We start from the raw sequence: 27,950 nt of genomic DNA, 5'->3' as shown, positions 1-27,950 counted from the left end.
CACCATAACAGCAGCAATGTCATCTGGGTTGTCTCCGTCAAGGTCGAATTTGAAGGTCACCATCTTGTCGTTGTGTGTCTGCAGCTGGCACTCCACCACTCGGTCCACTTTGTCCGACAGCTGCGGACAGTGGCGTTTTTTGTGATTAGGGTTGATGCTGAAGTGGGCGTGTGGGAAAATTACGGTTGTTGTCTAGATACCCCGGTGATGCGCAACCTGGAGCGTACACGCCGTCTGAAAAGCTTGGTGGCGGTCCGCCTGACCGCCGTTTTCTCACTCTTTTCTGAAACGCCCTCATAACCGTCGCTCAGGCTGGAAGTTACATCGGATGCGTAGCTGCAAGGGAAAACAAAAACAACTGATAAAATAATGGATGCTTTCCCTCGGAATGGTTTTGTCCAATGTCCGACTGAATTTTGGTGCCTTTAAACAATAATTCACGGTACATGGATCCCTTAACCGCTTGGGTCGTCGGGGCACCACTGAGGACTCAACTCTACAACTGTATTTTGTTGTTTAATTAATCTGTAGCTTTATTTGTCAAATGATAAAATATTTTTTTATGAAACAGAACGTTATTTCAACTTTGCATTATAGAAAGAAACAAAAAATCGAATTGTATTTGAAGTACTTGTTTGCCCTATGGCTAAAAGAAATTTCCATTTTAGTTTTCGAGTGTGCGGCAAGGCGGGTGAGTGGTTAGTGCGTCTGCGGAACAGTTCTGAGGTCCTGTGAGGAGTTTGCATGTTCTCGCCGTGCTTCTGTGGGTTTCTGTGGATTTCCTCCAGGCACATTCCAAAAATATGCATCTATGTTAATCTGCCGTTCCAAATTGTCCCTAGGTTTGAATGAGCGCATGGGTTGTCTGTCTCTGTGTGCTCTGCGACTGGCTGGCAACCAGTTTACGATGTCCCCAGACCACTGCCTGGAGATAGCTGGGATGGGCTCCGGCATCCCCGCGACTCGACTGAGGATAAGCAGTGCAGCTAATTGATGGATGGATGTTCGCGTGTTAAGTTTGAATTTTTTTTACATTAATCAGAAGAGTTCTTTCCTTCCATCCATCCATCCATCTATCTCAATCTCTTATTTATCTCTTTCTCCTGGCCACTTTGTCTCTCAATCCATGTTTCTCTCTATCAATCAATCTATTTGTCTCTTTTTTTCTCACCATTCCTTTTGCTCTCTCTCGCTGTCTCTTCCCTTATCTTTCTCTCAATCTTTCGCTGTCTGTATATCCGTCTTGCTATCCCTTTATCTCGCCCTCTTTCCATTTCTTTCTCTCAATCTCTTTTTCTCCATATCTTTCTCCTCATCTCTTTCTCTATCTGTCCCTCTCTCCATCACTTTCTCTTCCTCTCATCTTTCTCTTATCTTCTTCTCCTTCCATATCAATAACTTGCTATCTCTTTCTCTCTCCAAATCTTTCTTGCTATCTCTTTCCATCCCTCCCTTGCAATCTCTGTCTCAATCTCTTGATCTCTGTCTCCATCCCTCCCTAACTATCTTTTTTTGTCTTTTTTTCTGTCCATGTCTCTAAGTCTCTTCATCTCTTTCTCTCTCATCTACTTCTCTTATCTTCTTCTCTATCTATTCATGTCTTTCTTGCTATTGCTTTCTTACACCATCTCGTTCTCTCTCTTCCTCACCATCTCCATCCCTCTCTATCTCTTCATCTTTCCAGCTCTTTCTCTTTGTATCTTTTTCGCTCTTACTCACTCTACCCATCTTTCTATTTCTTTCTATCTCTTTCTCTCTATATCATATCATAGACCAAATAATAATTATACAAACAATACGTTTTTACAATACTAATATTCATAATTGTCATACTAATATTAATCATTCCTGTTAAGTAACTGATATCTGAAAATCTTTTGGGTGACTGTCTCATACCACATAAGTAAGTTTTTATTAATTATTGTTTAAAGTCACATTCCTGACAAAATTTAGCATTTTGACCACTAGCTCTCACGCAGAGAACAAAGCAACCCCACTAAAATCCTGCCGCATTGAACAAAAAAGGAAACTTGGGGCTTCCGGCAAGCCTCTGGCCTTTTACGGCACATTGCCAGATGTGGTGGAGGAATAGGAGGGAGGGGACAAAGAGGATTACCTGTCCCCGGCAGAGTTGAAGCCACTGGGAGATCCAGGCTTGACGGTTTCCATGTTGTGGGAGACGGCGATGCTCTGGCAACACAATTGGAGAAGGACTTTAGTTTTGTACAGAGAAATTTATTTATCTCAAAATCTATTAAAACTGAATCAAACTCTATTAGGTTTAAGTCAGGGAATTCATGTTGTTTTAGGAAACAGTTACAGGAGCCCAGACCAACTCCAGCTACTCCCTCTTTTCAGCAGATCCGGGTGTATTCAACTCCCTGGCTTATGAATGCATGGCAATAAGAAAATAAACTAATTGAAATTGATTTTGAATGGTAAAAATAAATGAAAAAATAATCTCATTCAAAAAGTTATTTACAATGAAAAAAAGAACATTAGGTATTCTTTAGGGATACCTCCCCAGTAATGAGGTGAATAAAATGGAATTTTATGCAACTGTAGTTCTTTAAGTAAAACAGAGTCCTGACAAACTCCAGCTATTCACTCTTTTCCGCCACTACGGGTGTACCCAGCTCCTCGTTTTATCAATTCACGGCAAATGGCATACATTTAAAGGAATGTAAAATATTTTCTAAGATTTTTCCCCAATAATATTGTACATTAAATCAGAATTTTATGCTTCTGTAATTGTTCAAGTGGAAAATAATTACAGTAATAAAAATTTTATTTAGTTTGATTATTCAACAAAATTATTTAAGGAGCTGTATGGAGTTTTGAATGATTTTACTCACTCTGCATCTCCCAACTAGAGTCATCATTGTGGCCTCAGTTAGCTCATTCATGATGCGCTTGAATAAACACTTCATTTTTCATCTTTCTTGGTGTTTGAACTGTACTTAAAGCAGGCCTTTTCTTACTTTCACCATTTTCATGCTACACTAAATAACACAAACAAATGAAATGCGTGGACAAGCAGTACACATGTTTAAAAGGACACCTCGAACGACGCACCACACCTTAAAGAAAAATTAATCGAATATTAAGAATATGATTTGTTAAATCCATAAGTAATTCAAAAGCAGTTTGCCCACCGAAGGGAAGCGAAGAGCCGGGATGGGGAGGCCATCGGTTGTGGGTGGGTGGTCGTATGAGGCAGGTGGCGTGGCATCCAGGGGGTCCTGAAGACCAGATGAGCTCAAGTCGCCGTCCGTTTCACAATCAGCTGTCCCAACAAAGCGCACGGTGTTAGCATGTGACGCACATGACAAACTCCGTGACCCCCCGATCACCACTTCCTCTGTATGATATCAAATTGCCATGCACCGAATTGAAATTGTGCACGCTTCGCACACAGACACCTCGTGGGGGTCACAAGGCGACCGTCGCAATATGCTTTAAAAAACATTACGTAAGTCGGACGCACAATTGGCTGAAGACAGGCTGTTGTGGCGGATGTGGAAGTCTTGCTCGGACTCTTCCGTTTCGGCGGGGCAGCCGGAGCTGACGCCGGAGTCGGCCGAACTGGCGGCGGGAGACGGGGGTGCAGGTGACGGTGGCGCCGGGGAGGACGGGTGCGGAACACCTGGCTCCTCGGGGCGCCGCCTCAGTTTTTCTCGCTGGCGCTTGATGGCCGTCACTCGGTCCCGGATGGCCTTGGCCACCGGCTTGAAGTCGGCCTCGCACACAAAGCCCAGACCCACCTGTGTGAAGACAATGCACGAGATGAATTAATTAATTATTCAATTAAATGACTAATTACCACATTTTATGGACAAGAAGGTAAACCCAAAAAACCCAAATTGGCCAAAAACTTGAACGTGCTCCTTATAATCTGGTGTGCCTTATATGCGGACAAAATTGAGAAGGGGTTACCATATTTGTGCAGTTATTGACCAGTTAGTCAATACATTTTATTGCTGACCACAATTGCATAACAATGGTGGCAACAGGGATTGAGCCCGGTAGCAATGGTAAGAGCACTGAATCCCAACTAACAGGCTTTTAGGGCCAAAATTGTTTTTTAAAATTGCATAGTATTAAATGCCTCTGGAATCAAACAAAGAGCACGCTCGGATCCTATCCCCTTGACCACTGGTTTTCAGATGGTTTGACTTAAGGACTCACCATTCTACCCTAATGACAAGCCTTAAGCCAAATCAAGAAAACATTTCCACTTCTCAAATGTATACAATGAAAAGATTGTGCAGAGGTTATTGAATATATTCACCTCTTTTAAAAATAATAAAATGACCAGCAAAACAGAAACAATTTCGAGTATACAGTACTTGCTTATAAGCCTACATCGTATATATGCAACCCCCAAAAACTACTTTAAAATAGCCATATACTAAAAGAAATTCAAAATATTAATAAAGTGTGTACTTAAACATTGACCATTATTTACTTACAGAATACAATAGAATTGTCTTAATTGGCATTGATACCAATGTTGTGAAACAATATATGCAACAAGATTAGACACGGCACTCCAGGGTAAAACATGTAGAAAAGACTTCGAAGAGAAACAAGATATAAAAAAAATATCACGATTAATAGGCGAAAAAAATATTAACAACAAAGTGCTTCGAAAAACTGGCCAAAGTTATAATAATATAGCAATTAAAAAACAGTGCATTGTAACAATAGTGCAATGAGAATGTAGTTAATAAAGATTAATAAACAGGTCAAAATCTAATAACAATTCTAAACCATTTACTGTACCTTCCAGCAGTGCTTCAATGACACACTCATACAAGATATACATATTTTGAAGTCATTTCCTTCTTCAACTCAATTGTTGTCACTGTTTTCCACTCCCCCGCTCCTTATCACTAATTCTCTTGGGACCCATAATTATTGGCAGAAAAAGAAAATGAAATCAACAATATGACAATAAAATGAGATGTGGTCTCTCTGAAACGCACTGAACTGAACAAGCACATCCAGTAAAGCAGGTCAATGTAAATATATACTGTAGAGGAGAGTTGATCTTACTTATTGTCTTCTTACTAGAAAGGCAATTGCACACATTCTGTTGAAAGGGGTCCGCGACCTGTTTATGGGTTCCAAACCATCAAATGTAAAACACTACCCAAAAATATATAGGATACAGACAACACCTCATAAGACATTAGGTCTTTTCTCATTATCACACTATTTTTAGTCACGGTACCAAATATGTTAGAGTCAATGAATTTGTTTCACTCTGCTCAAACTAAGCATTTTAGGGAAGAAACGTTATAAATGTGCACGGTCATGAATTTAAATATCTTTCAGGATTACTGGATAACTTCCCACAATGCCCTTCTCTTAATTCAGTTCGGAATCGCATGCGCTTCATAAAGACTTTGTGAGTAAATGATACAATATTTAATATCAGGAGTAATGGATCTGGTGCACTTCACGCTGCATTCTTGGTTGGATTTCCGTTGCACCCAATATTATGCAATTGTGATTAGTGATACATTCAGATTGAAGAGCAACTGCAGATATAAGGTACTTTGTATTTTTTGTGCAAGCCTAGCGTTTACTGTAGTTTTAGCTCCATGCGCCTTATAGTCCAGTGTACCTTATATATGAAGAAATCTTTGAGTGCTGCGCCTTAAGTCTGGTGCGCCTTATAGTGCCAAAAATAGGCTAATTAATTAGCTAATCAATCAATTAATGAATCGAACAGTCAGTGAATCAATCATGAAGTCAGTTAATTAATCAAATTAAATGACCAGCGTATTATAAAAAATAAACAAAGGTTCATTTTAATGTGAGATTAAATGGAAAGCTCTTTTCTAAAAAACTTACTTAGTATTGTAAATAAATATTGTTATTTAAGTACTTTTTTGATCTAGAGATGCTGCAAATTATTATTTTGAAACTAAATAAATCTGTTGATTAAATCAATTCATGTTTTTGCGTCAGTTCTTTGTTATTTGAAAGTAAATCTTTTTTTAAATTTTACTCTATTTCAGTCAGTTAATTAAATAATTGATTGCTCGACTGACCAATTAATTATTCAATGAATTGATTCTTCTTGGATGTATACACATCTTTATGTATTTTTCCTCATTTTATTAAAGTTTTTGTTTCATTTAAATCAGTTTGAGTTGAGTTTATATTAATTTGAATATAAAAAACACATTTATGAATTTAGGGGGAATTTTTTTGATAAAACAATTAATAAGATTCATTAACTTTTTAATTGAAAGCTGTCCAGTGGCCCATCATTGTTCATATTTTGCTTTAAAAAACCTCTGCGACTGTTAAAAGTTTCTTTCATAACTAAGGTGGAGTTCCAAAAAGCTATAAGTCGATAATAATTTTTAGATTCATTTATGGTAACTACCAAACCATTATTTTGAAATATTCCATAAAATTAAACCTAATTATCAACTCTTGAGTAGTCATCGATACCGATACTACTAACACACAAAACAGAGGCTAAATCGCTTAGAGATTTTAATCTCGATGAAAACCCGAAGCTTTTTCATTAAAAGTCACCTCTAAGGCCGGAGGTTTATTAAAAAAAAGGTGGGGCTCTGTCCTGCTCGCGTTTCTACCCTCAAGAATAAAAGAAGAAAAAAAATGGAAACGGAGTGTTCTTTTCACGCCTGTCTGGCTTTGCATTAGCTGTCATAACAAGTCGACAACATTACACACTTGACTGTGACCAGGGCAAAAGCCGCAAAAAACGTCTGACGGAAATAGATTGTGATGTGATGTAACGTTGCTTGAGTGGGGAACAAATACCAAAATAAAAGCAGGGGTGAATCCTCTGACCAGGCCAAACCAATAGTGTTCTGTGGGTCTCTTGAAGAAATAAAATTATATTAGATAAAAAGATATCATTTGCAAAATAAAATTAAAAAGGACATAAAAAATATATATATATTCAAAGGTAATAGTGTTAGATTAGAGTAAAAAAAATACCAAAATAAAAATCCGGGTCGATTCATCTGAATAGGCAAAAGCAATCGCAGTTAGTTTGTCTCTTGAACACTGAAATATATTAAATTAAAAGATAAAAATTAAATGAAATTAAATATAAAAACGTGAAATAAAAATTAAAACAAATAAAACATAAGCAAAATGGATTGGAGGAATAAAATATCAAATTAAAAGCACGGTCGAATCCTCCAAACGCAATTTGTTGGTCTCTTGAAAAATAAAATACAATAAAGATAAAAGACAAAATCAAAAAATATAAATATATTGATGTAAACGTTTAAATGAAAAACAAATCAACATAAATGTAAAGAAAATATAAAAAGTAAAATAAAAGCAACAAAACAAAAACAAAATAAAACCCGGGTCAAATCCTTCAACCAGGTTAAAGCAATCGCAATTCGTTGGTTTGTTAGAAAATTACAATTAGTTTCAATGTGGGCACATGCGGCTTATAGTCAGGTGCGGCTAATCCATGAACAAAATGTTTTTTCCTTTAAAAATGTCCTGGTTGCAGAACATAATCAGGTGTGCCTTATAGTCCGAATTTTATGGTATATATGTTTTCATCTTAATGCATTTGAAAGACAGATGCTAAAATCATCCATCCATCCATTAACTGCACCTCTTATCCTAAGTAGGGTCGCGGGGGTGCTGGAGCCCTTCCCAGCTATCTTCGGGCAGTGGGCAGGGGACACCCTGAACTGGTTGCCAGACAGTCGCAGGGCACACAGGGACAGACAATTCGCTCGCTCATTCACACCTAGGGACAATTTGGACCGACCAATAAACCTGACATAATTGTTTTTTGGAATGTAGGAAGGAAGAAATCGGAGTGCCCAGAGGAAACCCACGCAACCACGGGGAGAACATGCAAACTCCTTGGTTGCCAGCCAGTCGCAGGGCACACAGAGACAGACAACACCTAGGGACAATTTTGAACCAGCCAATTACTAATGCTAAACATTTTAACATAAAAAATATGAGATGTATTATTTTTGGAGGACTTTTCTACTTTCTTCTAGGTGTAATGTCTATAAGGGTCACTGGCACAGAGCCTGTTGAAAATCCAAATTTGAAAAGGTTTTTCTTAGTGTTGTCATTTTCTCACCATCTCCTGCGCCACCTCCTCGGGGACGTCCTTGTAGATCTCGAAGAGGAACTCGATGGCATTGTTGTCCTTGTACTTGCCGTGGAGCTTCTTGCTGTGGTCCATACGCAACCAAAGCTTCAGGCCCGTCTTGAGGGCGTCGTCCTCCTCGGCCAGCTCTACGTGCACGCCGTGGTTCTCCTGGAAGAAGGGATGCTCCAGAAGATCCTGAATGGTGTACCTGCGGGAACCCGACAGCAGTTTTAGTAGAGATCGGGAGCCAATGCGGCAAAAATCGTACCGTTCGTCGTTGTTCATGCGAATGCAGCCTTCGATGATCTCTTTCAACTCCGGCACTTTCACATTGTAGAAGCTGTCGGGTTTGATGCCCTGCAGAGCACAAATTCAGAATCTTCAAGGTGACAATGTTTAATAGTTCGCCACTTGCTTAGAATGAAGCTTAGGAGTCTACCTAACATGAGTGGCTAGAGAAGGAAACAGTGGGGAAAAAGCGCCGGATGTCTGAATTAGGTCACTCGAAAATAGATGGATGAATAATTCAAGTAATGAAATGAAATGAAATGATCTGCATTTATATAGCGCTTTTCAAGTCAATGACTTCCCAAAGCGCTTTACAATGTGCTTCACATTTCCCAATAGCGGCCGTGATCTGTGCAGCCATGTAAGGCGCTAACCTGCTTATTGGGGGTAATTGGGGGTTCAATGTCTTACCCAAGGACACTTCGACATGTAACACGGACAAGCCGGGATTCGAACTGGGATCCCTTAATCCTAAGACGATCGCTCTACCTCCTGAGCTACTGCCGCCCCAATTGATCAATTAACTAAACCAACTAATATCTAACTCATAACATTAAACAAAAACCCTCAAATGTATAGATATTCCAGCATATTTTCTATTAACTATTTTATAAAACACGGATAAAGTAAATGTATGAAAAAGGTTTGTTTTTGTTTAAATACATGACGTTTTTGTTGGGAAAATATTAAAAATTAATAAATGTGTCGGTACATATTATTTGTTGTGATGAAATAATTTATTGAATAAAAAACTAAGAAAGGTAAGAGAACGTATAATGATCAAAAAATTTATGAAAATATGCAGTGCATAAAAGAAACGTTATAATTATTAATTAATAACTATTTATTTGTAGTCAAATAAAAAATTGATAAAAAATATTACATTCAAAAACGTATTATTTGTGTTTTAACAGCCTAGAAAAAATAAAATATGAGAGATTAAATTAAAAAAAATGTGAAATACATTTTACTATATGATAAGGTTCAAAAGAAATCATATTTCATCAGAAAAAAATAAAAGGATATGATCATATCCTAAAAATGAATTAAGAACAGCAACATTAATGTATGTTAATTGAACAATTAATAAATTCTGCTGTATATAAAACAAATGTGTTGTTGATAAATTAATTTTGCTAAATTAATACAAATAGATGGATACAAAAGGCAAAGAAATCCGAATAAAAAAATTAAAATATGATTAAATAAAAAAAAAATCACAATATGAAATCTGAAGAAAATAAAAAGAATTGATAATTAATATGATAATCAAAGAACATAAGCAACATAAATTCATCTTAAAAAATAGAATATGCTGAACATAAAGCAAACATCATAAATGTATATAATTTTTAATAATAATAAACTAATGATTATTAATTATGCTAAATTATTAAAAACAAATAACAAATACAAATGATTTTTTTAATTCTAATTTAATCTTAGTCTAGATCTATCTAAATCTAATTTAAACTATTTTATCTCTACTTTATACCTATTTGTGTGCGTGTATGTCACTACTAGGCTCCGAAATGGCTTAATGCATTTTTGTGAAAATGTACACAGTTGTACTTTAAGCCTTCGCGAGTGTCTCTAGCTAGGTATCGTGTCAGGCACCACATATAAATACCAACAAAATTGATAAACAGCTTTGGTGTAGTCTCCTTTCACGGGTTCTCTCATGCCATTCTGGCGGCCAAATTGGGTACTAGAGCTCCTGACCAACGACCACCCCAGGCAGCCCGATCCAATCCTCCTTTTATGGAAATGCAGAGCCATTTTGCTTGCATACTATAAAACTCACAGAAAATTCACATTATTTTATCAGATAAAAGACAAATAATCTGAGAAATGAAAATATAAACAAAAATAATATCAAATAGCCTCATAGCTCTCCTTCGTTAGCAAGTAGTGGTGTACCAAGTAATATGGCCGCCCCCGCCGCCGGTGTCTGGTTTGCGCCGCCGACTTCCCGCGGACACGTCGGCTTTTCATTTACGAGGTGTTTAATTTAACCTTACGACATGCACAGGAAAACGAGTACTGCCCCCCTCCAAATACTTTCTAATTCCGCTAGTGTGATGTAACGGCGCTCAAACAGACGCTTCCAGTTAGACACTTTTCCAAAACACGTCGTTCCCACCAGGGGTAGACGTTTGAGTCACCGTGACTTGTTTTGTTTATAATAAATTCAAGTCATCGACTTGTATGACTCAAAATATGACAAAACTCCAGTGTATATATATGAAAATATATTCATATCAGAGGTCTCAAACTCAATTGACTTGGAGGCTGCCCGTAGCTAGATTCTGGTTGGGCCAAATCAAGTTCTCCACAAAAAAACTCATAAAAACATTCTACTGTTCTCAAATAATTTTTACTCTTTCCAGAGAATAGTATCTAAAACTATAAGACAAACATGAAGAATTCATATGAAAGTAAATCAATCAGTAATAAATGAATCCATATTTTACTCGTGTTGCATTTACATGAAATGGACAGTGTTTAATATTTGCCCACTAGATGTGGCTGTATTAAAAATAATATTTATTCCTTTAATTTCAAAGAGCCTTTCAAGGCACCCAAAGTTGCTGTACAGAGAATATAAAACCCAAAAATGAGTCCTAAATGAAGAAAAAAAAACTGCATAGACTCTAGACAAAAGTGCACCATTTTTCATCTGATTTTTATGTCCAGCCTTTGGCAAAGAACGATATAAAGAAAAAAAACTTAAAAAATGACAATAGGAGAAAATTAAAAGGAGGGAAATGAATAAAGAGAGAGGAAAAAAAGAGACTATAAAGACAAAAAGAGAAAAGGAAAGAAAAGTAAAAAGCAAAAAAGCAGAAAAAAAGGGAAACAAAAAAACAAGAAATAAAGTAAAAAAGGAATTGAAAAAAAAGAAAACACTTAAAGATAAAAAGGGGAAAAAGAGAGAAAAAGGCAGGGGAAAAAACTCAAAACGCAAATTATATCTTAAACTCGGAGAGTATTTTTTTTTTAAATGCATGTATTTTGCTTATGTTTTAATCAATAATGGTAGGTTGTGGTTCAATGGCTGAAAAACCTGAGGCCATCTGCTGCCATCCCTATCTGTGTCCCTTTCCTCACATGGATTTTCTGTGCCTTGCCATAAATTATATTTTATTTATTTTACTATTTCTTTTGTTTTTATTGTATTCCAACTATTGTGTGTCTGTGAATTGGGTGTTTCAGGTTGTTGGGTGGGGAGAAAAAAGGGCTTTTACTATCTTATGGTACACTGAATGTATTATACAGCGCTTTGAGTGGCAATTTATAAAATAATTTGATTTGAATTTGATTGGCCCTCGGGCCGCAAGTTTCAGACCCCTGATTTAATAAAGTTGGGTTAGGATGGGTTGGGTTGGATCCAATGTTCCCTCTAAGCTGCGCGCGTGCGCAATCGCGCACTGCCCGCACATTCTCGCCGCACAAGAAAATCTAGCCTGCTTACAAAAACAAGGGCTCATAATTGCTAATTAAGAAGTGAATTAAGTCAAAGTTACAGTGCATGAAGGTAAAAATACACGGGTTCCCCTAATGCTGTGTTCTAAATGCAGTATTTTGAAGTCAATGTCGAAGTAGAACGAAGTTGAGTAAAGTTGAGTTTCCAGGATGCACATGCCAAAGGCGTACAGGTCCACCGCCTCGTCGTACTTCTCCTCATACATCTCACTAAAAGAAACCGGCTCTTTCGAGTTTTAAATGGCTCTTCAGGTTGTTTTTGCTTCTTTAATCCCAACATGACCAAATATTATGTAAAATTATGCACAAAATGACTTAAAGGAAGGGGTGAATACAACAAAAAAGAAAAAAATACCAAAATGAAAATGTAGTGAAAAGCTGAGGAAAAAAAGAAACAAAGTATGAACGAAGGAAAAGTTTAGAAAAAGCAAGAAAAAAAGAAAAGAAAGAAACAATGGAAAACAATAAATAGAGAACAAAAAGAAAAAAGTAACAGCTAGGAAAAAATAAACACAATGAGATTTTGTTTAAAGGATTTTAAAAAAAGTAGAAAAAAACACGGAAAAAGAAGAAAAAGTTTGTGTTGCATTCAAATAATTTCCAATTATATCAAGTGAATCTTGTTGCCAACATTGTACTTCCACTAAAAAATGTGATTAAGTACAGTTCTGTATCTTGCAAGCAACTAAATAAGCCCCCCAAAATGTTGGTATTATGCGACAAAATATATCAGGAGAAAAAAGAAATGGATATCTTGTGAAAGAATTGTAAAAACAAACGACGTTTGTAGGACGTACAACCTTGATTAAAGTACATGAGTCATTTCATTCAAAAGAGAAAAATAATTTTGCATTGCCGGAAACTCAGCAAAATATAACTTGATATCAAGTTTTGGACATGTTTGATAATGATTTAGTTGTCACACTTGGGATTATGGTTGTAGGGGCACCATTTCCTGTGGTGTGTCTTGGAAAAGTACAGCCTAGTGGCACCCATCCCTCCCCAGGCCAACAAATGTTTTCACCAGGTCTCGAAACAGGGACCTTTAGAGTGTTAGGCGAATGTACTAACCACTGCACTACGGAAACACGATTAAAAGTAGTACTTTATGGAGAAGGAGTCACTACTCACGCTGGTGACTTTCCGGTAGATCTGCGCTGCATTCTGGCACTCGGAATAAGGATACTCCGAGGTGGCCATCTCCAGTATGCACATGCCAAAGGCGTACACGTCCACCGCCTCGTCGTACTTCTCTTCGTACATCTCGGGCGCCATAAACTCCGGAGTTCCTGACATATATAATTATTTTCAGGATGTAGTTATTGAGTCCATAGCGGGTTAGTAGGCTAACTTCATTCCTGTTAGAAAAGCCTGATACTTGATTAAAGCAGCATAAAAGTATACATTTTTGGAATAAAAAATGATTTCTTATTTGGAAAAGTCCGAAAAATAATTAGAAGAAAAAGAATGAGATAGTTGCATTGGTTACCTTTAAGTATTATTTACTTATATTGGCTACTTATAAGCAGTTAGGTAATTACTAAGCACTGTATAATATTTAGTGCCTTCTAGTGGTACAAAAAACTTTCATTCGGTAGAAAAAAAATATTGATTTGAAATATGACGCAAAAATACATGAACTATTTTATTTTAAAAAAATCATAGGGCCTGAAATTTGAATTTATTTTACATTGCAGAATCCATACGTCGTATTTACCGCCATGTTTGTCTGGCATCTTGCTGCTATGCTGTGCTTATTAGGCACTGTTTTTTGTTCACATTAGAAAATACCGTGCCATTTAGTAGTCAAATATTACACACTGGGGCTTTGACTTACTTAAATTTGTAAATAATAGACAATTAGTTACTTACCTAACTTAATTGTGTTGGCAAAATATAGGCGTTTAACTAACTAACTAACCAGTTAGTTAGTTAGTTAGTTGGTTAGTTAGTTTGGGGACTTTTAAGCATTACTTATTTATATTGGTTACTCATAAGCTGGTATTAACTTACTTGTATTGATTAATTACAAGCAATTAGTTGATAAAAATAAAAATGTTTATCAATACAGAGTTACTTACTTAACTAACCCATAGTGGTTGATTATAGGCTGTTAGTTATAAGCATTACTTTGATTGGTGACTCAGAAGCAGTTACTCACTTGCTTAACTTACTTAGTCATTATATATACTTTGTCAGTCAGTTGGACTATTTGCTTATAAGAAGTCAGTTAGTTAGTTGGTTGGTTAGTTCGTTAGTTGCTTTTAAGAAGTAATTTAGTTACTTTTTGGTAAAACTGTTAGTTAATTATATTGGTTAATTATAAGCACTTAGTGATACTGGTTTCGTATAAGCACTTACTCACTTATATGGGTTAATCATATGAAATGAGTAACTTGGTTGGTTAATTATTTATTTGGTTAGCAAAGTTGCACAAAAATTCCCCATCCGATTGTGTTAAACAATTTCTAATAAAGATCTATAAGGCAAGAAACTCTTTGTGTGTGTAGCAGGCTCACCAATGACACTTTTGGCAAAGGAGGCGCTCTTGAGCGTGGCCAGGCCCAGGTCACCAATCTTGACAGAGCCGGTGGGCCCGGTGATGAAGATGTTGTCGCACTTGAGGTCCCGGTGGATGATGGGCGGCGTTCGCGTGTGCAGGAAGTGGAGCCCCTTCAGGATCTGGCGGCTCCAGCGCTGCAGAAGTTTCAGTTTCATCTCTTTGAACCTCTTGAGGTAGCTGCCGGAGTGGAGGACAGGGGTTAAAACAACAAAGGCCTGGTTATAGTTTCTTTTTTTTCTGACTCACGTCTTGAGCGTGCCGGACGTCATGAGCTCTGTCACCAGGATGATGCACTTGTGGCCCTTGACGGTTGACTTCCAGGAATCGTGGAAGCGCACAATGTTGGGGTGCTGGAGGCCCTTCAGCATCTCTACCTCCTCGCTGAAGCGCTGACGCTCTGCCTTGCTCAGCTTGCGGGTCTGCCAAGTAGAAGGGTGATCGTTAGTATTGGCCCTCTAAGGTTATCGAGTGTTAATATAAGGCCCATACCGGGCCCTATTACAGGCTAATTGTTAGTATTGGCAATGTGAGTACTGGTGTCAAGTGCATGCACTAACGAGCTGCTCCCACACAAAGAAAAAGAAACAGAAATAAACAACTGACGGGTGGAAAATTTAAAAAAAGAAATCAGCGAGAGAGAAGCCCAAACTGATCGGAATGATTAACGCGTAATAGAGGTAAGATCGGGCCAAAAAAAAGCACCCGAGCCCGACGCAGGCCCGAGGGGTATTAAACCCGACCCGGACCGAGCCCGACTAATTAACTGGATTTGCTGGCCCGGCCCGAAAGGGGCCCGAAATTACATATTTTATTTATAAGGAGGGGTGATTTATGATAACAAATTAAACTCTGCCTTTTGTTACAACATCTAGGCCTAAGTTAAATAAAACTGTATAAACATTTACATCTTTTATATTTCTGTGTCTGCACTGCAGATGTTACATTAAGCGACAATCTGTCATTGCCGTTTTTTTTTTTTGAGGTAGCGAAAACATTTAAGGGCGTCCGTCATTTTGACGACTTGATCATTGGGCCATAATCCACAGCAGCAGTAGTAGTACGTCCTTAAGATTTTAGCGCAGCACTTTCATTGAGATGGTGTTGACGTGTTGTGCCCTTTTCCGACCCAATCCCCCCCCCCCCCCCCCCCCCTGATCGTATTCTATATAAAACGCTTATTAAAACAATAAAGCGAGCTAATTATAATAATTGAGAGATCCTAGTCTATATAACGCGTTTATTTAAACAATAAAGCGTGATTTTATTCTGCAAATTGCGTTTTTTAACGCGGATGAAAATGTCACCAACGTCAATGTACGCTTCCGACAAAAGCGATCGTATTCTATATAAAACGCTTATTAAAACAATAAAGCGAGCTAATTATAACAATTGGGAGAGACACTTCACTCTTACCAGAGTGCGTTTTCCTCGTCAGTTCTCCTCTCTTGAGTTTATCCTTAACTTCTTGTTGGTCCGACTCCATATCGGGGATACCAGGCCAAAATCACGCGAATTTGCGGAGGGGAAGATTATTAAGAGGACAGCATTCACGTCACGTCACGTGCACAGAGCATGCTCTGGCTCCGTTAAAAGCAATTACAGCTCCTTCTCCGTTTTATCCAAATTATTTATTTTATAACAAGTATTCCTTGGTCTAGTATCCATACATAGTTTAAGTATATATTTTTAATGAACATATATTTATAATTATTAATTAATTAAAAAAAAAAAAAAAAAAAAAAAAAAAAAAAAAAAAAAAAAGCAGGACCGAACCCGACCCGACCCGACCGTATGACTGACATTTCAGGCCCGACCCGGCCCAAAATTGCCTCGGGTTCGGATTCGGGTTCGGGTTCGGGCCATAAATCTTAGGTCTAACGCGTAAGGAGGGACGCGACCCAAATTTTGTGCTGGGTTTGGGCTACGCTTACCAGGCCATTTACAAGCTGATCAATAGTATCAGCCATCATAGGCTGGATATTAAAATTAAAATAATATAAAAAATGAAAGGCAAGCTATTTTATCAATAAATAAACAATAGAATAAGATAAAAGATAAAATGCATAAATAAAAATATGATTTAAAAAATAAGATATTTAAAAATTATATTATTAATAATTCAAACAGGGTTTTTTTACCAATTAACATACATAAAATAATAATATTAGATTAAGCAAAACAGGTATAACATAAAATTGATTAAAAACAGAAAAGGATAAATGAATGAATAATGTAATTATATTTCATCAATCTAAACTTCATCCATATAAGTCACAGTTCTTGTATATTTAAAATGATAATAATACAATTAAAATACAAAAATGATAAATCAACAAATAATAAAAACAATAACTAATAAAATAAATATATAATAAAGGTTGTTGAAATAAACGGAATAATGCAAGTCAAGCTCTTTCATGAATAAACAACACAATAAATAATCAAAATAAATACATGAATAATAAATAACCTTAGAAATACAATAAAACATTAAAATAAATGAATGCAATTGAAATAATACAAATAATGCAAGAATCAAAAGGAGAACTTCAAAGGTGGATTAGATACAATTTAGCCAATGCAACAAGTGAATAGGCAGTGTCAACATCACAAACCCTAGGGGCTGAAGTTGTTACATAACCCGTCCAAGCGGTTGGTAGATAAGTGGCGGTTCCTTAAGTTAATTAGGAGCAGCAGTGGAAACCACAAGCTCACCCAATCTCTGCATAATTGCAGCGATTTACTCCCCAAAAAGGAGCACCCTGGGGTGGTTTGTGGGTGGTACCCCCCTAAAATCCCCTCCCTCCCTTGCAGAAATCCATACATGCATTTCAACACAGCGGTGATGGGACAAAGACATTTCTTGTACTTGGTCCCTGAATGGAGCAATTTAGGAGCTTAGTGGAAACATCTCGGGAGACTTTGCCGCCAGGAATACCGCATCGGGAATGAATTCCAGGAAAAAAATAAACTTCCTAGGAAGTAAGTTATTGAAAAAAAAAATTAAACAAATAAAGAAATCTAAACACGTGACTCATTTAATTGTATATATTTTTATAAAAAAGATTTTTGAAATTATTAAAATATTGTTTTCTTATTATATGATACAGGAAGCTAAATTAATATATATATTTTTTCTAATATTTTTTGAAAAGGTATTTCCTCATGAAATCACTTTTTATTATATTCTAAAATAAATGACAAAATGTGAGCTGCCGCCAGCTTGGTAGCCTAGATGGTAGGGCGCCCGCTCCGAGACTGGGAGGTCGTTGGTTCAAGCCTCGGCAGAGTCATATCTAAGACTTACAACATTGGTACTCATTGCCTCCCTGCTTGGCGCTCGGCATTAAGGGTTGGAATTGGGGGGTTTGGTCACCTAATAACTCCCAACACAGCAGCTTAAAATGGCGGCGCCCTGTTTGGCTGCGGCTGCATCTGCTCGCTACAGGTTAACTGTACGGATCAGGTGTATCGACATTTCGTTCTGTGTGCATGGTTACAAAGAATGACAATAAAAGTAAATTCTTAAAAAAATGTGAGTTAAAGCATTAATACTGCTTTAACTCGAGAGTTAATTCTTCAAGTTAACTCTGCTTGAAGTATTTAACTTAAGAGCTAAAGCAACTGTAAAGCTTTAACCTCGAGTGCTGAAAAGGCTTTAAAGTGTTAACTTTTGAGTTGAAGCTTTAAGGGACAGCGTGTAATATTTAGTGCCTCCTAGTGGTACAAAAAAACTTTGATTAGGTAAAAGAAAATCGATTTGAATACTGGACAAAAATACATTAACTATCATACCAATGTTAATTTCTGTTAAAAAAAATATATACATAGGTCGAGAAATGTGTATTTATTTTTCACCGTGGAATCCCTCCATGTTCTTCTGGTATCCTGCCACCATGCCCTTGCTCGTACCAGACAACACAGTGCCATCTAGTGGTCAAATATTACAAATTGGGGCTTTACCTATATAATAAACGATGAGTAATTTAATAATAGTGTACACATTTTTGTGCATATTTCAAAATAAAATTAATTGATGATACATCATTAGTCCGAGACCATCATCAAAAGTTACCACTTTAGAGCCATATCAGCTCTTGAGTTAAAGAATTCAAACTGAGTTACTTCTTGAGTTATGGCAGTGCTTCTCAAGTATTTTCTGCCATGCGCACCCCCCCCAAGAACTCTATCTCATCATCCGGGTAAATTATTTTTTTCATGGCGTCACTTGAGGGTCTGATCCACTTCGTATCTACACTTCATACTCAATGCTTGAGCCCGTGCTTTGTGTACGGTGTGGAGGTTAAATGTAAACAAAACACTGCAATGAAAGCGCCACTGCCCACCTTGAAGCAACTTCAGCTCTTGAGTTAAAGCATTCCAGTTGCTTGAGCTCTTGAGTAAAATAATTCAAGTAGAATTCAAGCCATCTTGGAATTAACTCTTGAGTTATAGCAGCACTGAAGTTTTTACACAAACGTTACTGCTTTAAAACTACTTCCGCTCTCAAATTAAAGCTTTACAGTTGCTCTGGCTCTTTTATGAAAGACTTCAAGCTGAGTTAACTCTCTTTTGGAATTAACTCTTAATTTCTAGCAAGCACTAAAGGTTTAAGACAAAAGTTACCGCGTTAAAGCTACTTCAGCTCCTGGGTTTTACAGAAGCTTTCGCTCTTGATTAAAGACTTTTAGCTAAGTTAACTTTCTCTTGAAACTAACTCTTGAGTTAAAACTTTGGGTTTGGACAGCACAAATTTCTGCGCATGTCTGGAATAAAAATAATTGACATTTCATAAGAAATAGTAAGGAAGACCCAACAGAAAACCACCTATGTGCAGCGCGCGTTGCATAACACAGAGGAAAGCGTAAACATCTTTCCACGAATAACCGCGTCTCAGCTTTTCCACCGTCTGCCGCAGCTGCATGCTAGCGGGAGAGAGTAGTGTTGATTGAGCTGAGGGGGGGGTCTAAAGGGTCAGGGGTGTAGGAGGGGGGGCACCCCCTCTGGGGACCGGGTCAGTGCCACACGAGTGTTCTTACGTAAGCCGGGTTGACGGCGGAAGCATTGAGCTGCTTTTGAAACCACCACCCCACACAAATCTCTCCCCCACAATCCCTGTCAGCGGCCCTATTGTGACAACCACTGCCGTGCCAAACACTCGTAGCAGCATGCCAAAAAAGTAAGCCAAGGAGGAAAAAAAACAACATCATATCGCCAAGGTATCGAGTGCAAGCTTAGCGGATTTAGAAGATGGCTTTATTACCTCCGCCAAGGACATTAGGCTGTTAAGGGGCTAAAAAAATGTTTTAGGGAAAAACACGCAGTATGTACAAATCTTTCTATCTCTGTCTATAAATCTCTCCATTTCACTTACATGACTCTCTCCAACTAAAAACTATATTATTTTAAAACTCTCTCTGTCTCCCCTTTCTCCAAATCTACTCTTCTCATCTCTCTCTTTATCTATAACTTTTACTCTCTCTATCTTAAAACTATCTTCCTTAAATCTCTCTCTTCTTGCAGTCTCCCTCTTTGTCTGTCTTACTCCATCTTAAACATTTTTCTTAAATATCTCTCTTTATCTCTATATCTAAATCTAGCTCTCTATCTTAAAACTCTCTCTTGCAAATCTGTCACTCTCTCTTCATCTCAATCTTTCATCTCTATGTTGATTTTTCTCTCTCTAAATCTCTCTTTATCTCTAACTCTAGATCTATCCCTCTCTATCTTAAAACGCTCCAAAATCTGTGACTCTCTTCATCTCTCTTTAAATCTCTATCTTGATTTCTCTTTCTCTAAATCTCTCGCTTTAACTCTATCTTTATATCTATCTATCTTAAATCTCCCCCTCTATCTTGACTCTCAAACTCTATCTCTGAATTTTTCCTCTATCTATAAATATTTCTATGTATCGTTCTTAAATCTCCCTCTTAAATCTCTCTCTCTTTGTCCCTATCTTTAACTCTATCTCTCTCTTTGTTAAAACTCTCTCAAAATGTGTCACTCTCGCTTCATCTCTAACCTTAAATCTCTATCTTAATTTCTATCTCTAAAGCTCTCTCTTTATCTCAATCTTCAAATCTATCTTAAATCTCCCCCCTAATCTTGACTCTCGCTCATATTGTATGCGTACATCTACCATTCTCTCTCTATATATATAATTATTTCTCTCTCTCTGGTGTATATATATATATATATATATATATATATATATATATATATATATATATATATCTACAAGCAGAATGGCCCGATGTTGCTGGGCCGATAGATGATTGGATCAGGCTGCTTGGAGATGGTCTGGAGCTGCAGTACCCAATTTTGCAGCCAAGAGGCATTAGACACCCCAGGAAAGCAGATGTTTATCGATTTTGTTGGTATTTATTGGGTTGCTTTGACACACAATATAGCTTAAGAAACTTATGGAGACATTAAGTACAATTGTGTACATTTTCACGAAAATCAGTTCAACCGTTTTTGAGTCATACAAACACACGCAGGATTTATAATGTAGTTTAGATAGATTTATATGTACCCCCTATAAATATATGCATTTATATAAAGGCCAAACTCTCGAGCTGGCTATATCTCTCTCTTTCTCTATAAATATACAAATTTAATTTAATATTTATATAAATACTTAGAAACGTTTGCAGCGGGACACGTGTTTACCGACAGCACGTGAGCCATGTTCACGAGTGAACATTTGTACACCCAAAACTTTACGAGGTGGCGTACGAGAGTACGTGCCCTCCCCGGCTTCTATTCTCCCAGGACCGAATGTTCACGTCGGGTTAGCGGGCGGTAACACTGGCACCTCAGTCTTCGCCCACAACCTTGCTCAATGGCGGCAGTGTGAGCCTCGTGTCAATACGAAAGTGCCTGACGGGCCACCTTGGACCTTAAAGTTCATAGTATAACTACTAATCCAAGCGAAGCAATAGCAATCATCACTTTTAATTAATTATTTCATCAATCAACTAATTACTTGTTCCTGTCCGGTACTTAATCAAAGAGTAACAAGAGCGTGCAGTGTACTATCAGGAAGTGTTGCATCACCGTGTCCCAGATGCACCAGATTAGCCTATTTACTCGGTTATTCTGAAGCCGGCCAATGTTTGCCGTCACTAACCAGGTAAAGGCGAGTCTATAAATTGCACTTAAGCCTCCAGATCTGTCAAGCGCTCGCTCCTACTGACCTGGAACACTGAAAGTTGAAATTCCACAGTGTGAAAAGACATTTATTTGCTAGTTGGGTACCAAAAAGTTGCTTGAGTAAAGTAAGAATCCGAGAGATTTCCCTTGTAAACAACGAGAGCATTGTAACTGAATTAAACGTGCATCGATAGGCAGCAATAAATCTCTGAGTAGAAAATGTATGCACACAGCAAATATTCTGACCAATCACGTGGCCGCTTTGCCAAAGCGGTGAGTGAGCACGTGCGACATTCGAAATGTGAATGAATACATGTGACGGACGCTGTTTTCCCTATTTTAATGTACCGGTACCTTAGCCGTTTGACTAAATCAAAATAGTAAATTTAAGTAAAAGTAATTTAAATACATTGATTTATTATTATCATTATGTTCATTTTTTGTTTTATATCTCCCATTATAATATTTTTTAAACTTTTTTCCTTTTATTGCATGTTAGTGTAAGTTAAAATGTATTTTAAAATGTAAAACATAGATATCAATTTTGGACCAGATATTTTTGTTCCCTCGGTTAATATTTTGCTCATTTTATGTATTAATTTTCAATTTGTAATTTTTTCTCTTCTTTTACAGTATCAGTGTATACATTAAATTGTATTTTAAAATTAAACATAATTTTCTAATTTAATAAATTTAAATAAAATATACATTTATTTTAGTAGAACATAATAAAAACTAGTTTTTAGCCTTCATTTATTTCACTTATTTGACTTCATTTTTCAAAGTTATTTTTATCGTTTCTTATTCATTATTGTACCAAAATTTAGTAAAAAAATAGTTTGGATATTTGTTTTATGTTTTAAATTGTTTTTTTGATACACGTAAACCTTCTTTTCTCCTTCCCTTATATTTTAGTAACATTTTGTGGTTTAAAATGTTTATGTAAGATGGTAGAATATATTTAATATATTTTTGAAATAAGTTTTGTCATTTAAATAAAAAAAAAGGTTAAATATGGAAGTTACTCTAAAGGATTAACACAAATATTAGCATGCACTGCCAGTATTGAGACTAATATTATTTTTCATTTTTTGGCTTTTATTGGGGAGGTTCGCTCCAAGAACAGTGACTAGGCGCCGTCACGAATGGCAGCCACTCCAGCAGCTCCCGTGTTATTTTCGATTGTTCTCGATTGTTCTCAGCTCAGGGATGCTGCTGGAAATGTGAATTTCCCTTCGGGGATGAACAAAGTATCTATCTATCTATCTATCTAGTGTTAGTTGCTAGCCTTTCCACTAGCATGGCAGCTGTTAACCCCATAACATAGCGTTTAACATTTGTGGCTAGCGTCGCTTACTAAAAGCTAGCATTAGCGCCTTGGTTTCTTGGTCCTCTTAGGGAAATTCAGATCCACCGACTGTCCGGGGGGATGGCAAAAGGCATTACATTACAAATAAATGTAAAAAAATAAACAAACATACATGACAGTAGGACAATGAGGGCAGACTGATTGGGTGGGTCAGCGGGGCCTGTTGTTTAGAAAGCAGAGGCTTTTCCCAAGGCGGACTCTCCTAAATCGTAGTGTCCTGTATCTGCGCCCTGATAGTAGCTAGGCTAACTATTGGAAAGTATAAAGCGTCACGGCATCCAGTTACACTACACGGGTCAGGTCCAGCGGGTACCAGGAGCGGATCTGGTTTACAAAGCCCCGCTATGTAAAGGCCAGCGCTCACGTGACCAGCACGCGTGAAAGATTGATGTCCGAAGAGCTGCACGCTTGAGCCCACCGCCAAAAAAAGTACATCGAGGCGACGTGTTGAAGGAGGAAACACATGAACGGAGGTTGCCTTCTCGGACTACCATGGAGTTTGCTGAGGAAGCTAAGTTGAACGTGTGTCAACACTGTAAAAAAAACACCTAGATGTAGCAAAACGTTTTGAAAGCACAACCGCTAGCTGCATTAGCGAAAAACATCACTTTAGTGATAGCTTCACTTTTGTTAACATTAGTTCAGCTAATGCTAATTAATACAGCTAGTGTGACACGCTCTAATATCCTAACCTAGCATTGAAATGATAGTGTCTTCAAAATAATGCCTAATATTTAATCTAACTTTCTTCTTAGCGTGTAAACGCTGTAGATAAAACACGCTGATTTAGACGAATACTTTGCTAACACAACCGCTAGTGGAATTAGCAAATAGCTTAACTTTTGTTAGCTCCATCTTCATTTAGCGCTGATAAATATAGCAGCCAACACGAGTTTCACGAACGCAAACAGTTAATACCTATGTTGTGGATGCTGCTTCCCGCTAAAACTAGTAATTTTCAATAATGCCACGTTAATTTTGATTCAAATAGTTAATTGAGGCCTGTTCTAAAAATTCGCATTTTTACTCTTAGTAAAGAAATTAGCTCATTACTTTTTTTTTGATAATGTGATCATGATGATTTAAAAATCCTGATGATCTTTGCTGAGCCTTGTGTCAAGTGTATATTTGTTTATTTTGTCTTTTTATTTATTTAGTCATTATTTATAACTTCCACTGACCTACATCAGCGATTAAAGAAAATATTATTGTTTTTTTATCAGAAACTCAAGCTGATCTGTGATACCCCTACAGCTAGCTTAATCTATCTTTCGGCTTTGACCTAATTGTACTCCAGCCACTGTCAAAATATTGTCGTTGTTCATCTGAGCCCGATTGGTTGGAGATGTTCAGATTGGGTTTGGTTATCAATGTATGTCCAAACTAAGGCTCAGGTGCTAAAAGCTGACCACCAGGCTTACCAAGTTTGATAAAAATATGTAAAGAAAATAAAAAGGTTATCACGATAAAAAAATTGGCAGATTATGATGTTTTTAGTACCAAATTTAGCGCACACTAGAGACAGTTCCTTACTTACGAACATTCGAGTTACGAATAACGGAACATACGAACATTTTTTGGGGGGATGTCGAAAAATTTCTAGGAACTGCTGTAAGTTAGATTTTGTATTGTGTGTACCCTTTTCCAAGTACAGGACATTAATGTAGTGCTTCTTTCCGCCGCGACCAGCGTGTGGTGGCGCTGTGAGACGTCACCCAGCATCCACCCCGAAGAAAAAATCCGCTTTCTCCTTCTAGTTTGTCTGTAAACATTCTATACTGTATCTTCAGCGCAGTAAATAACTTTGACAAATTTATTGTTTAATATCTCATCTCGGGGGGGCGGCAGTAGCTCAGGAGGTAGAGCGATCGTTTTAGGATTAAGGGATCCCAGTTCGAATCCCGGCTTGTCCGTGTTACATGTCGAAGTGTCCTTGGGTAAGACATTGAACCCCCTATTACCCCCAATAAGCAGGTTAGCGCCTTACATGGTTGCACAGATCACGGCCGCTATTGGGAAATGTGAAGCACAATGTAAAGCGCTTTGGGAAGTCATTGACTTGAAAAGCGCTATAGAAATGCAGATCATTTCATTTTCATTTCATTTCATTTCATCTCATGCATCCATTCAATATGGTTGGGGTAAAGTGTAAAGAAGAGGCGAGCCGTTTCATATGAAATGAAAGTGGAATAAGAAAGCTTGATGCGGTTAAGAAAATGGTTGGATTGCTTTTTTTCTGCCACTTTTTACCACGGAGGAGGAAGTCGCCTAACTGTTGTAGCTTATCTTCCAAAAGTAAGTTAAAAACCACTTTATTATCTTTATAGAGCATATTATTTTATGATTTTTTTTATTTTTTAGCACAAAACAATACAGCTTACTTATACAAGCCTTAAACATACAAAATATATCACTGAAGCAACTTACAAACAAATTTAACTTACGAATGATCACCCGGAACTTATCTTGTTCGTAAGTAGGGCAGCGTCTGTATTTTTGATCATACCGATGAGATTTAAGAGCGAGCGAGATCGTTTTATTTTCACCTTCCAAAGTGTTCTAGGTGACTTCCTTGTGACGTGCGACCGCCTGCTGCTGCGTCAACAACTCGGTCCTGTTTAGCCACCAACAAGATGTGCCATGCGGGGGTGGCGGTCACGTTAGGTGGAGATTTCCGGCCGGGGATGCTGATGTCGTAACCATATCAATCACCTCGAAGCACATTAGGGGAGATTAAATATGCATACCCATCGGGAACAGGTAGAAAGGAATTATCATTGACATCACCGGTGCACATGCGGCCAATCAGGCTTTTGTATCCGGCCAAACAAAAATGGTAAAAATATAATGACAATATATACCGTATCTTACCAACTATAGGTCGCACCTAAAAGCCTTCAAATGTTTTCAAAAGCTGACGATGGGCCTTGTAATACGGATTATATATGGATCAAAATTTAGTCGCGGCAGGTCTCGCAACTACGGTAAGCAGCAGGCGACTTGATTTTCCACTGAAATATGTGTATCCCGGCCTTTCACTACCTTAACAATGTTTAAATCATCAGTTTAATCGGTTACTATTGGCTAAAGTTATATTGAATTTGTTTTTATTGTCATTGATATCAATGTATTGTGCATTGTGTTCTGAAACAGGACAAAGCAAATGCCATCACGGGGGTAGGTTAGGGAGGGCTCTTTCTGTTTGGTGGGCATGACTGTGTGCTCAACCGTGAAACAGTAGAGCGGGGGCCAAGTCAATCTACACCCCTCCCAAAAAAAAAACAACGAAAATAAAAAAAATACGTAGCATGGCTAATACAGGTGAGCCAGTATTTCAGCAAATCATTACACTAAAAAGAGATTCATAAATTATGTTTGAGTCTGAGGATTGTCAGAACGCAAATAAATGGTGATCAGCAGAGAGTATTTCGTGGATTATTATCAGATTCGTGAAGCAACTGAGGCGGCGTCAGGAGAGAAGCTAATAGCGAGGCTGCAGGTCCTGCCTACTGCTACAGCTAGGCTAACTATCTTAAGCCACCCCTGCCGACTGCATCTCAACAATGCCAGATCCATTATCCATGGAACGGATGACCCAAAGGCAGAATACATGGTCCTCGCCGGTGACTCAAGTGGAGATGGCACCACACGTTTCGCGAATTTAATGTGCTGGGTCACTCATTAGTACATTCTCTAAATACCATTATCTCTCAGATATCTGAATCTAATTCTATGTGTAGACGGTACGGGGCTTCTGACTTCCTCATAGATCGGCAACTTTAAAAGGTTATAAGCGTCTTTGGACACCTTGAAGCCACGAATATAACTATTAAATAACTGAGACCCTTTTCTATTGTCTTTTAAGATAAGTTTGCATAAAAAGGAAGATATGATACAGCTATGGTATCAGGAATACCGACTAAAGAGTTGCTCGTTGTTGTTTCGGACGCTCTATTTGGCTCCGCATGTGATACCGTAACTATGGTGGCCGTTGCTTAGCACACTCTGTTGGATCTCTTAGTTGCAATTGTGTTCTGTGTTTTTATTTGTAAATCTATAGTTGTTATTTTGTTACAGTCGTGTACTCTCAGTCAATAAAGACGCCATCTCGAGGCAAGTTTGGGGACTTTTATGAAGGTGCAGCTGCATTGATTTTCACTTTTCGGAGGGGTTTCTGGTCCCCATAAACCGCGATAATTTAGGGATTACTGTAATAACACATTTTTAAACCTGAAAAGGATGTTTATGAAATGCTACATGTGTTTAATTTAAATAAATGAAGCATGACACCACCAGGGCTTGCTATATAATACACATTGTCATTTTAAAAGTATCATCTATGGATTGGGGCTCCATCACCTGGGAAGGCAAATCGGGCCGCCGGGCTAAAGCGATACCAGCGGCTTTAAACCTTTTAATCTTGAATTGAGCCAGCAAAGATGGCAGCTGCTGCCCTGACTTGTTTACATCCCACACACACACACAAGCATGTTGAAGCGTTAGCAAGCCGGTTGTCAGTGACAACAAAGATTAGCCAAAACCAAACTTGACACGGAGCCGCCCAAGGTCAGCAAGGGACGACAAGAACCCATGTGATCGCCCGGTTCCAAAATTGACTTTTTGAACCCAAGGAAGAGAAACGCTGCTTTGTGTTAGTGAGGCCAATGCGGACGTCCTGGGATTGAAAATATTTTGAGAACCATGACAAGTGACATGAAAGGGAATTAAGTGGATGGTGTTTATCTTGCATTTATCGGGGGAAAGTCCGAGTTCTGACCAAAGTTTTGCTACGTGGGGGAAAATTCCAATTTCGGCAATTCTCCATCACTGGGTTTATTTTATTGAAATAAAATACTAAATAGAATATCAACAATTACGAATGAAAATAACAATCAATACAACAAAATTTAGAATTTATGAATTAACTTTAGTATTCAACTTTTTAAAACATATTTGAGTTTAGA

General features: G+C 37.7%; 1 protein-coding gene across 2 annotated transcripts in view; it reads right to left on the bottom strand.

Annotated features, from left to right (window-relative positions):
• wnk4a (WNK lysine deficient protein kinase 4a) overlaps positions 1-27,950 on the bottom strand; it is a 49,951-nt gene that overhangs the window by 16,316 nt on the left and 5,685 nt on the right. For both annotated transcript variants that reach the window (XM_088322953.1, XM_088322952.1), the window contains 10 exons: positions 14,709-14,881; positions 14,419-14,639; positions 13,031-13,188; positions 8,394-8,482; positions 8,114-8,333; positions 3,488-3,764; positions 3,156-3,286; positions 2,117-2,190; positions 201-336; positions 4-120 (listed from right to left, as the gene is read on the bottom strand). In XM_088322953.1, the coding sequence (XP_088179079.1) occupies positions 4-120; positions 201-336; positions 2,117-2,190; positions 3,156-3,286; positions 3,488-3,764; positions 8,114-8,333; positions 8,394-8,482; positions 13,031-13,188; positions 14,419-14,639; positions 14,709-14,881 (1,596 nt within the window). The remainder of the gene's footprint in view (positions 1-3; positions 121-200; positions 337-2,116; positions 2,191-3,155; positions 3,287-3,487; positions 3,765-8,113; positions 8,334-8,393; positions 8,483-13,030; positions 13,189-14,418; positions 14,640-14,708; positions 14,882-27,950) is intronic.

This window comes from Urocampus carinirostris, chromosome 19 (assembly GCF_059441175.1).
Source record: "Urocampus carinirostris isolate Australia breed hairy pipefish chromosome 19, RoL_Ucar_1.0, whole genome shotgun sequence".
NCBI classification, from domain to species: domain Eukaryota; kingdom Metazoa; phylum Chordata; class Actinopteri; order Syngnathiformes; family Syngnathidae; genus Urocampus; species Urocampus carinirostris.
The sequence above is the reverse complement of the archived record's forward strand: the minus strand, read 5'-3'. Positions and strand labels throughout refer to the sequence as shown.